At 46.6% G+C, this 14,941-nt stretch overlaps 1 protein-coding gene across 18 annotated transcripts in view; it reads left to right on the forward strand.

Moving 5' to 3' along the window:
- Nucleotides 1-14,941, forward strand: part of LOC139544995 (calcium/calmodulin-dependent protein kinase type II subunit beta-like) — a 151,963-nt gene that overhangs the window by 36,764 nt on the left and 100,258 nt on the right. The window contains exon 6 of one of the 18 annotated variants that reach the window (XM_071352281.1): nucleotides 10,933-11,005. The exons of the other annotated variants lie outside the window; for them this stretch is intronic. Coding sequence (XP_071208382.1) covers nucleotides 10,933-11,005 — 73 coding nt within the window. The remainder of the gene's footprint in view (nucleotides 1-10,932; nucleotides 11,006-14,941) is intronic. 18 annotated transcript variants of the gene reach the window in all.

Genomic DNA, 14,941 nt, shown 5'->3' on the forward strand with positions numbered 1-14,941 from the left:
TGGAATGAGATATTCGATGAGCAGGTATCCACATACTTTTGGCCATGCAGTGTACATCTTTATACCTCTACCTGGCTGACACATACACCTCTCTATCTGTCTACCTGGCTGACAAATACATCTCTCTATCTGTCTACCTGGCTCAAAAATACATCTCTCTGTCTACCTATCTGTCTACCTCTCTCTCTCTCTCTCTCTCTCTCTCTCTCTCTCTCTGTGTTTTCCTCCCTTTCTCTTTCTGTTTTCCCCTCTCCCCTATTTCTCTCTCTGTTCCATGTTTGCCCTCTCTTCTGTCCTCTATTTTTCTCTCTGTTCCATGTTTGCTGTCTCTTCTGTCCTCTATTTCTCTCTCTGTTCCATGTTTGCCCTCTCTTCTGTCCTCTATTTCTCTCTCTGTTCCATGTTTGCCCTCTCTTCTGTCCTCTATTTCTCTCTCTGTTCCATGTTTGCCCTCTCTTCTGTCCTCTATTTCTCTCTCTGTTCCATGTTTGCCCTCTCTTCTGTCCTCTATTTCTCTCTCTGTTCCATGTTTGCCCTCTCTTCTGTCCTCTATTTCTCTCTCTGTTCCATGTTTTCTGTCTCTTCTGTCCTCTATTTCTCTATCCTTTCTGTCTCACTTTCTCCCTCCATCTCCCTTTCTTGTTCTCCTTTTGCTATCCCACTCTCCTTTGCGTCTTCCATCCATACCCTTTCTTTCTCTTTCTCGTTCTTTTTCTCCTTCCCTAGCTTTCTCTCTCTCTTGCTTGCTTGTGCTCTCTCCTTCTCTCTTGGGTCGTTCCATGTCATTTCATCAAGCCATGACACCCACCATCTCAGATTGTTCTGACATCCTTGCTGTACTTCGAAACAGATAAGATTAGCATTCCTGCAAAATTATTTTATTGAAAAATAATTGATCTCAGAGAAATAAAGCTAATTGATTACACCCAAATTCAATAATATTCCATAATAATATTCAATAAATATAGTACATAACATCCGATCTGGACCCCCAAAAATTCTAACAATGATCACCGTACAAAAAAATCACAGTACAAAGAATGGTCAAAGGCCTCCCACGGGACCCCCACACCACACGCCAATCCCACCCCAACAATGAGTGTACAGTATCAGTTCTCTGTGTCTGACAAGTAGTATGGAACTGCGGCTTTGAGTATTATTTCTTCATCCTATGTAAATAAATCTGAATTTGGTGGTGTTTTTTTCCCCCAGTTCAGAGAAATTAGTAATTAAAGTTGTTATGTTTATGTCCCATCCTACACCCTGATATTACCAGGTTCTGACCACTAAATGGTGCTGTTCCTGCTATTAGGTGATTTTTTATTTTATTCCCCCACACTCAATGTTAAAGTTCATCCAAGTTACAAAATTACATTTTGGTTTGCTCACCCTGTAAGCAGTCTATGGACAAGTTATGACAGCAAGCCATGCTTTGGTTTTGTTTACCTAGCCACTGTTTCAAATGTAAACTTTTTAGCATTTGTCGTTTTTCTACACTTTGTTACGTTACAGTTTTCAGTTTTCCTAACTTCATAACTCTCCATATTCTTGCAATTTCTGTCCAAAAGGAAAAGGCTTGCTGTTGCACAAGGTTAGCAGCAACATTTTGCGACAGAATGTCTAGCTGTGCCACTAGGGATTCTGGGTTCGAGTCCAGAATCGGTCACCAGGTGTACGGTGTTTCTTCCGACACATTGGTGTGACTGGCTTCCGGGTTAGGTGGGCATTGTGTCAAGAAGCAGTGCGGCTTGGTTGGGTTGTGTTTCGGGGGATGCACGGCTCTCGACCTTCGCCTTTCCCGAGTCTGTACGGGAGTTGCAGCGATGAGACAAGACTGTAACTACCAATTGGATACCACGAAATTGGGGAGAAAAAGGGGATAATTATTATTTTATTTATTTATAATAAAAAATAAATAAAAAATAAATACATTTCCTCATCAATCTACACACAATACCCCATAATGGCATTTTTGCAAATGTTTTAATTTTATTACATTTGAAATACCTTATTTACATAAGTATTCAGACCCTTTTCTATGCGACTCTAAATTGAGCTCAGGTGCATCCTGTTTCCATTGATCATCCTTGAGATGTTTCTACAACTTGTTTGGAATCTACATTTGGTAAATTCAATTGATTGGACATGATTTGCAAAGGCACACATCTCTCTAGTTGACAGTTCATGTCAGAGCAAAATCAAGCCATGAGGTTAAAGGAATTGAGCCGTAGAGCTCCGAGACAGGATTGTGTCGAGTCACAGATCTGGGGAAGGGTAACAAAACATTTCTGCAGCATTGAAGGTCACCAAGAACACAATGGCCTGCATCATTCTTAAATGGAAGAAGTTTGGAACCACCAAGACTCTTCCTTGAGCTGGCCGCCCGGCGAAACTGAGCAAATGGGGGAGAAGGACCTTGGTCAGGGAGGTGACCAAGAACCCGATGGTCACTCTGACAGAGCTCCAGAGTTCCTCTGTGGAGATGGGAGAACCTTCCAGAAGGACAGCCATCTCTGCCGGACTCCACCAATCAGGCCGTTATGGTAGATTGGCCAGAAGGAAGCTACTCCTCAGTAAAAAGCACATGACAGCCCGCTTGGAGTTTGCCAAAAGGCACCTAAGGACTCTCAGACCATGAGAAACAAGATTCTCTGGTCTGATGAAACCAAGATCTAACTATTTGGCCTGAATGACAAGCATCATGTCTGGAGGAAACCTGTCACCATCACTACGGTGGAGCATGGTGGTGGCAGCATCATGCTGTGGGGATATTTTTCAGCGGCAGGGACTAGTCAGGATCGAGGGAAAGATGAACGAAGCAAAGTACAGAGAGATCCTTGATGAAATCCTGATACAGAGCGCTCAGGACCTCAGACTGGGTCGAAGATTCACCTTCCAACAGGACAGTGACCCTAAGCACACAGCCAAGACAATGCAGGAGGGGCCTCGGGACAAGTCTCTGAATGTCCTTGAGTGGCCGAGCCAGAGCCCAGACTTGAACCCGATCGAACATCTCTGGAGAGACCTGAAAATAGCTGTGCAGCAACACTCCCCATCCAACCTGACAGAGCTTGAGAGGATCAGCAGAGAAGAATGGGAGAAACTCCCCAAATACAGGTGTGCCAAGCTTGTACCGTCATACCCAAGAAGACTCATGGTTGTAATTGTTGCCAAAGGTGCTTCAACATTGTACTGACTAAAGGGTCTGAATACTTATGTAAATGTAATATTTCAGTTTTTTATTTTTTATACATTAGAAAACATTTCTAAAAAACTGATTTTGCTTTGTCATTATTGAGGGGGAAAAAACATTTAAATACATTTTAGAATAAGGCTGTAACGTAACAAAATGTGGGGAAAAAACTAGGGGTCTGTATACTTTCCGAATGTACTGTATATATACAGTGGGGAGAACAAGTATTTGATACACTGCCGATTTTGCAGGTTTTCCTACTTACAAAGCATGTAGAGGTCTGTAATTTTTATCATAGGTACACTTCAACTATGAGAGACGGAATCTAAAACAAAAATCCAGAAAATCACATTGTATGATTTTTAAGTAATTAATTTGCATTTTATTGCATGACATAAGTATTTGATACATCAGAAAAGCAGAACTTAATATTTGGTACAGAAACCTTTGTTTGCAATTACAGAGATCATACGTTTCCTGTAGTTCTTGACTAGGTTTGCACACACTGCAGCAGGGATTTTGGCCCACTCCTCCCTACAGATCTTCTCCAGATCCTTCAGGTTTCGGGGCTGTCGCTGGGCAATACGGACTTTCAGCTCCCTCCAAAGATTTTCTATTGGGTTCAGGTCTGGAGACTGGCTAGGCCACTCCAGGACCTTGAGATGCTTCTTACGGAGCCACTCCTTAGTTGCCATGGCTGTGTGCTTCGTGTCGTTGTCATGCTGGAAGACCCAGCCACGACCCATCTTCAATGCTCTTACTGAGGGAAGGAGGTTGTTGGCCAAGATCTCGCGATACATGGCCCCATCCATCCTCCCCTCAATACGGTGCAGTCGTCCTGTCCCCTTTGCAGAAAAGCATCCCCAAAGAATGATGTTTCCACCTCCATGCTTCACGGTTGGGATGGTGTTCTTGGGGTTGTACTCATACTTCTTCTTCCTCCAAACACGGCGAGTGGAGTTAGACCAAAAAGCTCTATTTTTGTCTCATCAGACCACATGACCTTCTCCCATTCCTCCTCTGGATCATCCAGATGGTCATTGGCAAACTTCAGACAGGCCTGGACATGCACTGGCTTAAGCAGGGGGACCTTGCGTGCGCTGCAGGATTTTAATCCATGACGGCGTAGTGTGTTACTAATGGTTTTCTTTGAGACTGTGGTCCCAGCTCTCTTCAGGTCATTGACCAGGTCCTGCCGTGTAGTTCTGTGCTGATCCCTCACCTTCCTCATGATCATTGATGCCCCACGAGGTGAAATCTTGCATGGAGCCCCAGACCGAGGGTGATTGACCGTCATCTTGAACTTCTTCCATTTTCTAATAATTGCGCCAACAGTTGTTTCCTTCTCACCAAGCTGCTTGCCTATTGTCCTGTAGCCCATCCCAGCCTTGTGCAGGTCTACAATTTTATCCCTGATGTCCTTACACAGCTCTCTGGTCTTGGCCATTGTGGAGAGGTTGGAATCTGTTTGATTGTGTGTGGACAGGTGTCTTTTATACAGGTAACGAGTTCAAACAGGTGCAGTTAATACAGGTAATGAGTGGAGAACAGGAGGGCTTCTTAAAGAAAAACTAACAGGTCTGTGAGAGCCGGAATTCTTACTGGTTGGTAGGTGATCAAATACTTATGTCATGCAATAAAATGCAAATTAATTACTTAAAAATCATACAATGTGATTTTCTGGATTTTTGTTTTAGATTCCGTCTCTCACAGTTGAAGTGTACCTATGATAAAAATTACAGACCTCTACATGCTTTGTAAGTAGGAAAACCTGCAAAATCGGCAGTGTATCAAATACTTGTTCTCCCCACTGTATATACATACTTACACAGAGTGCCTTCAGAAAGTATTCACACCCCTCGACTTTTTCCACATTTTGTTTTGTTACAGCCTGAATAAAAAATTGATTAAATTCAGATTTTGTGTCACTGGCCTACACACCACACACCACACACCACACACCACCCCCCACACACCACACACCACACCCCACACACCACACACCACACCCCACACCCCACACACCACACACCACACACCACACCCCACACCCCACACACCACACACCACACCCCACACCCCACACACCACACCCCACACACCACACCCCACACCCCACACACCACACCCCACACACCACACCCCACACACCACACACCACACACCACACACCACACACCACCCCCCACACCCCACACCACACACACCACACACCACACCCCACACCCCACACACCACACCCCACACACCACACACCACACACACCACACATCACCCCCAACCCCCCACACACCACCCCCCACACACCACACCCCACACACCACACCCCACACACCACACACCACACACCACACCCCACACACCACACCCCACACACCACACCCCACACACCACACACCACCCCCCACACACCACACCCCACACACCACACACCACACCCCACACACCACACCCCACACACCACACACCACATACCACACCCCACACACAACACACCACACCCCATAAAGTCAAAGTGGAATTATGTTTTTGGACATTTTTACAAATGAATTAAACATTTGAAGCTGAAATGTCTACAGTCAATAAATATTCAACCCCTTTGTTATGGCAAGTCACGTAATAAGTTAACAAGTCACGTAATAAGTTAACAAGTCACGTAATAAGTTAACAAGTCACGTAATAAGTTGCATGGACTCAGTGTGTGGTTAACATTATTTTTTTATAGACTACCTCATCTCTGTACCCCACACATACAATTATCTGTAAGGTGCCTCAGTCGAGCAGTGAATTTCAAACACAGATTCAACCACAATCTGTGGGCGACTTTTGACAATTTTTGGGGAATCTTCATGTCTTTCTCATTGTTAGAATTTTGGGGCTTCCAAATCAGATGTTATGTACTGTATTTATTGAATATTAGGGCAGGGCGGGGCTGGATAGGGCGTGGCAGGGCGGGGCGGGGCATTGCAGGGCAGGGCGGGGCAGGGTGGGGCAGGGCGGGGTGGGGCATTGCAGGGCAGGGCGGTGCGGGGCAGGGCGGTGTGGGGCATTGCAGGGCAGGGCGGTGCAGGGTGGGGTGGGGGCAGGGCAGGGTGGGGTGGGGGCAGGGCGGGGCAGGGCAGATGTGTGTCTGTGTGTGTGTGTGTGTGTGTGTGTGTGTGTGTGTGTGTGTGTGTGTGTGTGTGTGTGTGTGTGTGTGTGTGTGTGTGTGTGTGTGTGTGTGTGTGTGTGGACGGGTAAGAGGTGTGTGTGTGTGAAAGTTGGGGTGTCTGTTAAACTATGAGTGAAGGCAGGTGTCTGTACTGTACTGTAAATTATACTGTAAATGAAGACATGTGTCTATACTGTACTGTAAATGATACTGTAAATGAAGACATTTGTCTCTACTGGACTGTAAATTGTACTGTAATGGAAGGCAAGTGTCTGTACTGTACTGTAAATGATACTGTAAATTAAGGCAGGTGTCTGTACTGGACTGTAAATTGTACTGTAATTGACGGTAGGTGTCTGTACTGTAAATGGTACTGTAAATGAAGGCAGGTGTCTGTACTGTAAATGGTACTGTAAATGAAGGCAGGTGTCTGTACTGTACTGTAAATGGTACTGTAAATGAAGGCAGGTGTCTGTACTGTACTGTAAATGGTACTGAAAATGAAGGCAGGTGTCTGTACTGGACTGTAAATGGTACTGAAAATGAAGGCAGGTGTCTGTACTGTACTGTAATTGATATTGTAAATAAAGGCAGGCGTCTCTACTGTACTGTAGTTGATACTGTAAATGAAGGCAGGTGTCTGTACTGTACTGTAAACGATACTGTAAATGAAGGCAGGTGTTTGTACTGTACTGTAAATGTGCTGTACTGTATTTGAGAGAACACAACTGTACTGTACTGTAAATGTGCAGTACTGTATCTGAGACAACACAAGTCTCTGAATTTTGCTGGTGTGTGCGTGTCTCTGTGTGTGTGTGTGTGTGTGTGTGTGTCAGTCAGTCAGTCAGTCAGTCAGTCAGTCATCCAGGTCAGCCCTGCCCCCTTTTTCATAGGAGACCAGCAATAAGTGGGTCTTTAATTAGCTGACATAATTAGTCACACACTCAGATAATTTGTTTTAAAAGCTTCAAATGTTTTTTGCCGTCATGTACTGGTGTTGCCATGACAAAACACATATCTAGAACAGGATGTAAAGTGTTTTCTGTTATTAAACACAAGATAAATGATTTACGCTTTAATAGCCATGTGGAAAAGCCTTTTGGGAGCGGTGGGGGGGGGGGGGGGGGGTGGTGGTGGGGTGGTGGTGGGGTGGGGGGGCTCCACCTCGCAGCAAAACATTTTAATGGCTCTCCTCTTGAGAGAAAAATGTGTTTATGAAGTTAAGTTTTAACACACATTTTGTAATGACATGACTTATGCCATGTTAAAATGACTATAAAAAGCACTTTCCCCGTTGCTATTCAGCCGTGATTACTACGTAGCTCATGCCTGAAAGCTGCCCTGTCGACAGCTCAATGCTCAGCATAATAACTAGAATACAATCACTATCTGATGGAGACGCACGGACTACATCCAGGGATTCCACTTCCCACTGTCTGTTTTCTGTCCTTCTGAGACCAGAGCAACATTGTGGCTCAAACCGGCTGCCCCAGTCACATATGTGGGCAGTCTGAAGAGAGCAACTGTGGTTGATCTGTCGTCCTTAGGGTCTGAGAGAGAGAGGAGAGAGGTCTACCCCTACAGTATAATGTATATCTGTCTCTACTTCTATAATGTATTAGTCACGTTATATTCTGCTGTTAGTCCCATTATATCCTGCTATTAGTCACATATCCTGCTATTAGTCACATATCCTGCTATTAGTCACATATATCCTGCTATTAGTCACATATCCTGCTATTAGTCACAGTATATCCTGCTATTAGTCACATATCCGGCTATTAGTCACGTTATATCCTGCTATTAGTCACAGTATATCCTGCTGTTAGTCACCGAATATCCTGCTATTAGTCACAGTATATCCTGCTATTAGTCACGTTATATCCTGCTGTTAGTCACGTTATATCCTGCTATTAGTCACCGAATATCCTGCTATTAGTCACAGTATATCCTGCTATTAGTCACGTTATATCCTGCTGTTAGTCACAGTATATCCTGCTATTAGTCACATTATATCCTGCTATTAGTCACAGTATATCCTGCTATTAGTCACATTATATCCTGCTATTAGTCACAGTATATCCTGCTATTAGTCACAGTATGTCCTGCTGTTAGTCACAGTATATCCTGCTATTAGTCACGTTATATCCTGCTGTTAGTCACAGTATATCCTGCTATTAGTCACATTATATCCTGCTATTAGTCACAGTATATCCTGCTATTAGTCACATTATATCCTGCTATTAGTCACAGTATATCCTGCTATTAGTCACAGTATGTCCTGCTGTTAGTCACAGTATATCCTGCTATTAGTCACGTTATATCCTGCTGTTAGTCACAGTATATCCTGCTATTAGTCACAGTATATCCTGCTATTAGTCACGTTATATCCTGCTGTTAGTCACAGTATATCCTGCTATTAGTCACAGTATATCCTGCTATTAGTCACGTTATATCCTGCTGTTAGTCACAGTATATCCTGCTATTAGTCACAGTATATCCTGCTATTAGTCACAGTATGTCCTGCTATTAGTCACATTATATCCTGCTATTAGTCACGTTATATCCTGCTGTTAGTCACAGTATATCCTGCTATTAGTCACATTATATCCTGCTATTAGTCACAGTATATCCTGCTATTAGTCACAGTATGTCCTGCTGTTAGTCACAGTATATCCTGCTATTAGTCACAGTATATCCTGCTATTAGTCACAGTATGTCCTGCTGTTAGTCACAGTATATCCTGCTATTAGTCACATTATATCCTGCTATTAGTCACATTATATCCTGCTATTAGTCACAGTATATCCTGCTGTTAGTCACACTATATCCTGCTATTAGTCACAGTATGTCCTGCTTTTAGTCACAGTATATCCTGCTGTTAGTCACACTATATCCTGCTATTAGTCACAGTATATCCTGCTGTTAGTCACACTATATCCTGCTATTAGTCACAGTATATCCTGCTATTAGTCACAGTATATCCTGCTATTAGTCACAGTATATCCTGCTGTTAGTCACAGTATATCCTGCTATTAGTCACATTATATCCTGCTATTAGTCACATTATATCCTGCTATTAGTCACAGTATATCCTGCTATTAGTCACAGTATATCCTGCTATTAGTCACAGTATATCCTGCTGTTAGTCACACTATATCCTGCTATTAGTCACAGTATATCCTGCTATTAGTCACAGTATATCCTGCTATTAGTCACAGTATATCCTGCTATTAGTCACAGTATATCCTGCTATTAGTCACAGTATGTCCTGCTATTAGTCACAGTATGTCCTGCTGTTAGTCACATTATATCCTGCTATTAGTCACATTATATCCTGCTATTAGTCACATTATATCCTGCTATTAGTCACAGTATATCCTGCTGTTAGTCACACTATATCCTGCTATTAGTCACAGTATGTCCTGCTTTTAGTCACGTCATATCCTGCTGTTAGTCACGTTGTATCCTGCTATTAGTCACGTTATATCCTGCTATTAGTCACACTATATCCTGCTATTAGTCACAGTATATCCTGCTATTAGTCACGTCATATCCTGCTGTTAGTCACGTTGTATCCTGCTATTAGTCACGTTATATCCTGCTATTAGTCACAGTATATCCTGCTATTAGTCACAGTATATCCCGCTGTTAGTCACAGTATAACCAGTACATTGAACACCTTCACTGCACATCACACACAGGGTGGAAAGGCACATTAACCTCTTCACTTCAATCACACTGCTATTTTCTCCATCCACTGGTTAAAAAGAGTTCCACATCGATCCACTGCTGTCCTCTATTTCTCTCTGTGTCTCTTTCGTTCCTCTCTGCCTCGCTTCCTCACGCCTGCTTTCTCTCTCATACTCTTCTCATCTCCCTTTCACTCTCTCTCTATCCTTCTCCTGTCTCTCTCTCTCTTTCTCTCTTTCCCTCTCTCTCTCTCTATCCTACTCCTGTCTCTCTCTCTCTCTCTCTCTCTCTCTCTCTCTCTCTCTCTCTCTCTCTCTCTCTCTCTCTCTCTCTCTCTCTCTCTCTCTCTCTCTCTCTCTCTCTCTCTCTCTCTCTCTCTCTATCCTCCTCCTGTCTCTCTCTTTCTCCCTCTCTCTCTCTCTCTATCCTCCTCCTGTCTCTCTCTCTCTCCTCTCTCTCTCCTCTCTCTGTGTTCTGAGTTTGTCTGGCTGTGCCGTTGTTGGTAGTCTTGTGTCTCATCATGTTTAAAACGGTTTTGTCTCCTCACTCCTCACTGCATTTATTCACTTCCCCTCCTCCTTCCATTTCTCTCTCCATCTCCCTGTTCCTCCCATCCCTCACTCCCTCCTCCTCACTTTTCCTGTACCCTTCTGGCTCAAACATCTCTATCAACTCTTCTCCTCCTTCTCTCCTCCTTTCTCTCTCATCCCTCCCCCCATTCTTTTTTCACTTCCACCTCACATCATTATGTTCACCTGTCCACTTGTCTCCTCCACCTTCTTATCTCCTCTCCTTCCACCTTGCCCTCCCTCCATCTCTCCCTCCTCTCCTTCCACCTTGCCCTCCCTCCATCTCTCCCTCCTCTCCTCTCCTTATCTCTGTTTTGTCTTCACAGTCATTGTATCACTCAGATTCTAGACAGTGTTCATCACATTCACCAACATGACATAGTGCACAGGGACCTGAAGGTCAGTATGTCTAGAAACCAACTTCCCTCCTTTCTCTGACTGCCCCCCCCCACTCTCAACCCCTGCACATCTGACTGCCCCCCCACACCCTCAACCCCTGCACATCTGCCTGCACGCCCCCTCCTCTGTCTCAGTCTGTCTATCTGTGTGTCCGTCGATCAGTTTGTCAGTTTGTCTGTTGCTCTGTCGAGTTCCTGTATGTTTAAATGTTCTACACTATTATTCTATCAGAGGTTAATTTCTTCTTGTTGCGATGATTCACTGACTCCCACTCCCTCCCCAAAACTTTGACCCCGCTCCAGTCCTCTCAAACCGTCATCCCAGTGCACGTGCCAAGCTTCTCAGGCTGCAGTGACCTTTCCTCTGTCCAATGCCTGTCCCAAATGACACCATATTCTGTATATAGTACACTATTTTTGACCACAACCCTATGGGCCCTATATAGGGAATAGGGTGCCATTTGAGATGCACACAACACGGTTTGATATCCCAGCAGGGTCCAGGTTTCCCTTGTTCACTCTGATCTCCATCGCTCCCTCAATCCCCTCCTCCTCTCATCCCTCCCCCCCTGCCTCCTCCCCTCCTCCTCTCATCCCTCCCCCCTGCCTCCTCCCCTCCTCCTCTCATCCCTCCGCCCTGCCTCCTCCCCTCCTCCTCTCATCCCCCCTGCCTCCTCCCCTCCTCCTCTCATCCCTCCCCCCTGCCTCCTCCCCTCCTCCTCTCATCCCTCCCCCCTGCCTCCTCCCCTCCTCCTCTCATCCCTCCCTCCTGCCTCCTCCCCTCCTCCTCTCATCCCTCCCCCCTGCCTCCTCCTCTCATCCCTCCCCCCTGCCTCCTCCCCTCCTCCTCTCATCCCTCCCCCCTGCCTCCTCCCCTCCTCCTCTCATCCCTCCCCCTCCTCCTCACCTCCTCCTCTCCCCCCTGCCTCCTCCCCTCCTCCTCTCATCCCTCCCCCCTGCCTCCTCCCATCCTCCTCTCATCCCTCCCCCCTGCCTCCTCCCCTCCTCCTCTCATCCCTCCCCCCGCCTCCTCCCCTCCTCCTCTCACCCCCCCCCCTGCCTCCTCCCCTCCTCCTCTCATCCCTCCCCCCTCCTCCTCCCCTCCTCCTCTCCCCCCTGCCTCCTCCCCTCCTCCTCTCCCCCCTGCCTCCTCCCCTCCTCATCTCATCCCTCCCCCCTGCCTCCTCCCCTCCTCCTCTCATCCCTCCCCCCTGACTCCTCCCCTCCTCCTCTCATCCCTCCCCCCTGCCTCCTCCCCTCCTCCTCTCATCCCTCCCTCCTGCCTCCTCCCCTCCTCCTCTCATCCCTCCCCCCTGCCTCCTCCCCTCCTCCTCTCATCCCTCCCCCCTGCCTCCTCCCCTCCTCCTCTCATCCCTCCCCCCTGCCTCCTCCCCTCCTCCTCTCATCCCTCCCCCCTGCCTCCTCCCCTCCTCCTCTCACCCCTCCCCCCCTGCCTCCTCCCCTCCTCCTCTCATCCCTCCCCCCTGCCTCCTCCCCTCCTCCTCTCATCCCTCCCCCCTGCCTCCTCCCCTCCTCCTCTCATCCCTCCCCCCCTGCCTCCTCCCCTCCTCCTCTCATCCCTCCCCCCTGCCTCCTCCCCTCCTCCTCTCATCCCTCCCCCCTGCCTCCTCCCCTCCTCCTCTCATCCCTCCCCCCCTGCCTCCTCCCCTCCTCCTCTCATCCCTCCCCCCCTGCCCCCTCCCCTCCTCCTCTCATCCCTCCCCCCTGCCTCCTCCCCTCCTCCTCTCATCCCTCCCCCCCTGCCTCCTCCCCTCCTCCTCTCATCCCTCCGCCCTGCCTCCTCCCCTCCTCCTCTCATCCCTCCCTCCTGCCTCCTCCCCTCCTCCTCTCATCCCTCCGCCCTGCCTCCTCCCCTCCTCCTCTCATCCCTCCCCCCCTGCCTCCTCCCCTCCTCCTCTCATCCCTCCCCCCCTGCCTCCTCCCCTCCTCCTCTCATCCCTCCCCCCCTGCCTCCTTCCCTTCTCCCATTGGAAAGCATCTCAGGACACATATGCAGCTACGCTACAGCACTCGACAACAACATCACCTAAGCCTGAGGGTATATAGCTGACAGGATAGATACTATAGCATTCTTTACTCTAACATAAACCATTACGGTCTGATACCAACCGCAACCTAAGATGTGTGCCATGTGTTTAGAAAACAAAGGGAATTTACTTAGCCTACTGAACAATTATTTCCCTTTTTAGACAGGTAATCAGAAATAGTTTTTAATGAGCGACTAGCGAGTTGAGTAACAACTAGTTTAAAAAATCACCTTTTTCTAACGCATCTTGTTGAGGAATAGTTTCAAATTAAACCACACTGCCAGATTATGAGTTTTACAGTATTTTGTACAGATTTTAACACTATGGTGTTGAACGCTGAGCTGAAGTCAATGAACAGCATTCTCACATAGGTGTTCCTTTTGTCCAGGTGGGAATAGACAATGTGGAGTGTGATTGAGAGTCACTGCTACTTCCTGCGTTAGGTTTTGCTTGTAAGCAGGAATCAGGAAGATGTAATTATGGTCAGATTTGCCAAATGGAGGGCGAGGGAGAGCTTTGTACTCTTCCCTGTGTGTCGATTAGAGTTGGTCTAGAGTTTTTTTTCCTCTGGTTGCACATGTAACATGCAGGTTGAAATGAGGTAAAACTGACTTAAGTTTGCCTGCATTAAAGTACCCAGCCACTAGGAGCGCCGCTTCTGGATGAGCATTTTCTTGTTTGTTTATGGCCTTATACAGCTCGTTGAGTGCGGTCTTAGTGCCAGCATCGGTTTGTGGTGGTAAAAATACGGCCATGAAAAATATAGATTAACTCTTGGTAGATAGTGTTGTCTACAGCTTATCATGAGGTACTCTGCCTCAGGCGAGCAATACCTCAAGACTACATTAAAATTAAACATTGTGCACCAGCTGTTATTGACACCCGTCGTCTTACCGGATGTAGCTGTTCTGTCCTGCCGATGCACTGAGAAAACAGCCAACTGTAGATTATCCGTGTCGTCCTTCAGCCACAACTTGGTAAAACATAAGATATTAGAGTTTTTAATGTCGAACGGTGCTCATCCAGTTTATTCTCCAGAGATTGCACGTTGGCCAATATAGCGGATGGTAGAGGCGGGTTATCTACTCGCCAACAAATTCTCACAAGGCACCCTGATCTCCGCCCCCTGGATTTCCTTATTTTCTTCATGCGAATGATGGGGATTTGGGCCTTGTCTGAGAGCAACAGTATATCCATCCTATCAGACTCATTAAAGAAAAAATCTTCATCCAGTTGGAGGTGAATAATCGCTGTTCTGATAAGAAGCTCTTTTCGGTCATAAGGGACTGTAGCATCAACATTATATACAAAATAAGTTACAAACAATGTGAAAAAACACACAAAGTAGAACAATTGGTTGGTTAAGGGCCTGTAAAACGGCAAACATCCACTTCGGCGCAATTCCACCACATTTCAACTTTTTACTCAGTACTTTTGTTGAAGCACCTTTGGCAGCAACTAGAGCATTGAGTCTTCTTGGGTACGACGCTACAGGCTTGGCACACCTCTATTTGGGGAGTTTCTCCCATTCTTCTCTGCAGATCCTCTCAAGCTCTGTCAGGTTGGATGGGGAGCATCGCTGCACAGCTATTTTCAGGTTTCTCCAGAGATATTCGATTGGGTTTAAGTCCGGGCTCTGGCTGTCTCACTCAAGGACATTCAGAGACTTGTCCCGAAGCCACTCCTGCATTGTCTTGGCTGTGAGCTTATGTTCGTTGTCCTGTTAGAAGGTGAACCTTTGCCCCAGTCTGAGGTCCTGAGTGCTCTGGAGCAGGTTTTAATCAAGGATTTTTCTGTACTTTGCTTTGTTCATCTTTCCTGCAATCCTGACTAGTCTCCCAGTCCCTGCCGCAGAAAAACATCCCCACAGCATGCTGCCACCACCATGC

This window comes from Salvelinus alpinus, chromosome 19 (genome assembly GCF_045679555.1).
Source record: "Salvelinus alpinus chromosome 19, SLU_Salpinus.1, whole genome shotgun sequence".
Lineage (NCBI taxonomy): Eukaryota > Metazoa > Chordata > Actinopteri > Salmoniformes > Salmonidae > Salvelinus > Salvelinus alpinus.